At 27.2% G+C, this 1149-nt stretch overlaps 1 protein-coding gene across 1 annotated transcript; it reads left to right on the top strand.

Annotated features, from left to right (window-relative positions):
* Positions 1–413: 413 nt before the first annotated feature.
* Kpol_389p1 (uncharacterized protein) lies at positions 414–749 on the top strand (the record flags this gene model as incomplete). Its single annotated transcript, XM_001642148.1, has 1 exon — positions 414–749. One exon carries the CDS (start codon positions 414–416, stop codon positions 747–749), a length of 336 nt encoding a protein of 111 aa, XP_001642198.1.
* Positions 750–1149: the final 400 nt, after the last annotated feature.

The raw sequence follows: 1149 nt of genomic DNA, 5'->3' as shown, positions 1-1149 counted from the left end.
GGTATTTGTACGATTCTAGAAATTCGTCAGAGATATTATTGCAAACTGAACATGTATTTTAATGTCTGTTAATGTATTTTATAGCATCCAAATGGGTTTTTCTTCTTAATCAAATTAACAGTTTTAATTAAATGGATCAAGTTGAATTTATTTCCTTCCCAAATTAGTGTTGAAGTAATATTCGTATTATGTTTCAGATTTGAAATATTTATTTTACCTTACCATAATTGATTAAAATATTATACTAATTTTCCTGATATTAATGCCAGTGATTTATTTCGGTATCAATCAGTTGGTGCATTGAAATATAAGTATGCTTTAAAGTTCTATTTTATAAAATTATTCCTTTTTTGGATGGAAGTGGTAGTAGAATTGGAATTGGAAAGAAGAATAATTATAACTAAAAATGTTGAATGACCGAATATAAATGCTGGAGGGAGAGGTTGGTAGTGAAGATAAGATTGATAAATGTCACATTGTATTATAATCTAGGTGGAGCTCTAATATGTATGGATTATTTGGTTATGAATATTCCGTGTAGTATATTAGACTATATAGTAATATATGGTGATAAGATGACGGATATTACAATAATGGATTTGATTGGGGGATACCAGTTCTTCGAAAAAACAGAAATATCAACTTGTGAGTCCAATGTTTTTCATCAAGCTAATATATTGGTCAGTCAAATAAATAAAATGAACATGGAAAATAAAACCTATTTCTTTGTTATAGACAATAAATATTAAACGATTATGTAATAGATCTATATAATGATTATTAATAATACGAATATTAAACATATGAAAGTGAAATAACCAATAAACTTATTTCAAGAACCAATCACTCGTTAGAACGTATACCATTAGCTGGTATTGATTTTTGTGTGTTGTAATATGTTCAGTATTAGAAATATGACCAGCAAACCAGCAGGATGGAATAGGCAGCAACTAATTAGAATAATTATATGAAATGTTTAAGCTATATAGAGAGATGGTTTTCTATCTTAATGAGACTATTCCTACCGTCTATCTAATATTTATTTAATACTGTATAATATAATACAAAGATTAGTGTCCCAATTATATAGCTTATAATAATGAATTACAACCTCGAAACTGTTAATTACTCCTTCTCAGTTTCGAATCT

This window comes from Vanderwaltozyma polyspora, genomic scaffold (assembly GCF_000150035.1).
Source record: "Vanderwaltozyma polyspora DSM 70294 KpolScaffold389 genomic scaffold, whole genome shotgun sequence".
In the NCBI taxonomy this organism is placed as follows: Eukaryota; Fungi; Ascomycota; class Saccharomycetes; order Saccharomycetales; family Saccharomycetaceae; genus Vanderwaltozyma; species Vanderwaltozyma polyspora.
The sequence above is the reverse complement of the archived record's forward strand: the minus strand, read 5'-3'. Positions and strand labels throughout refer to the sequence as shown.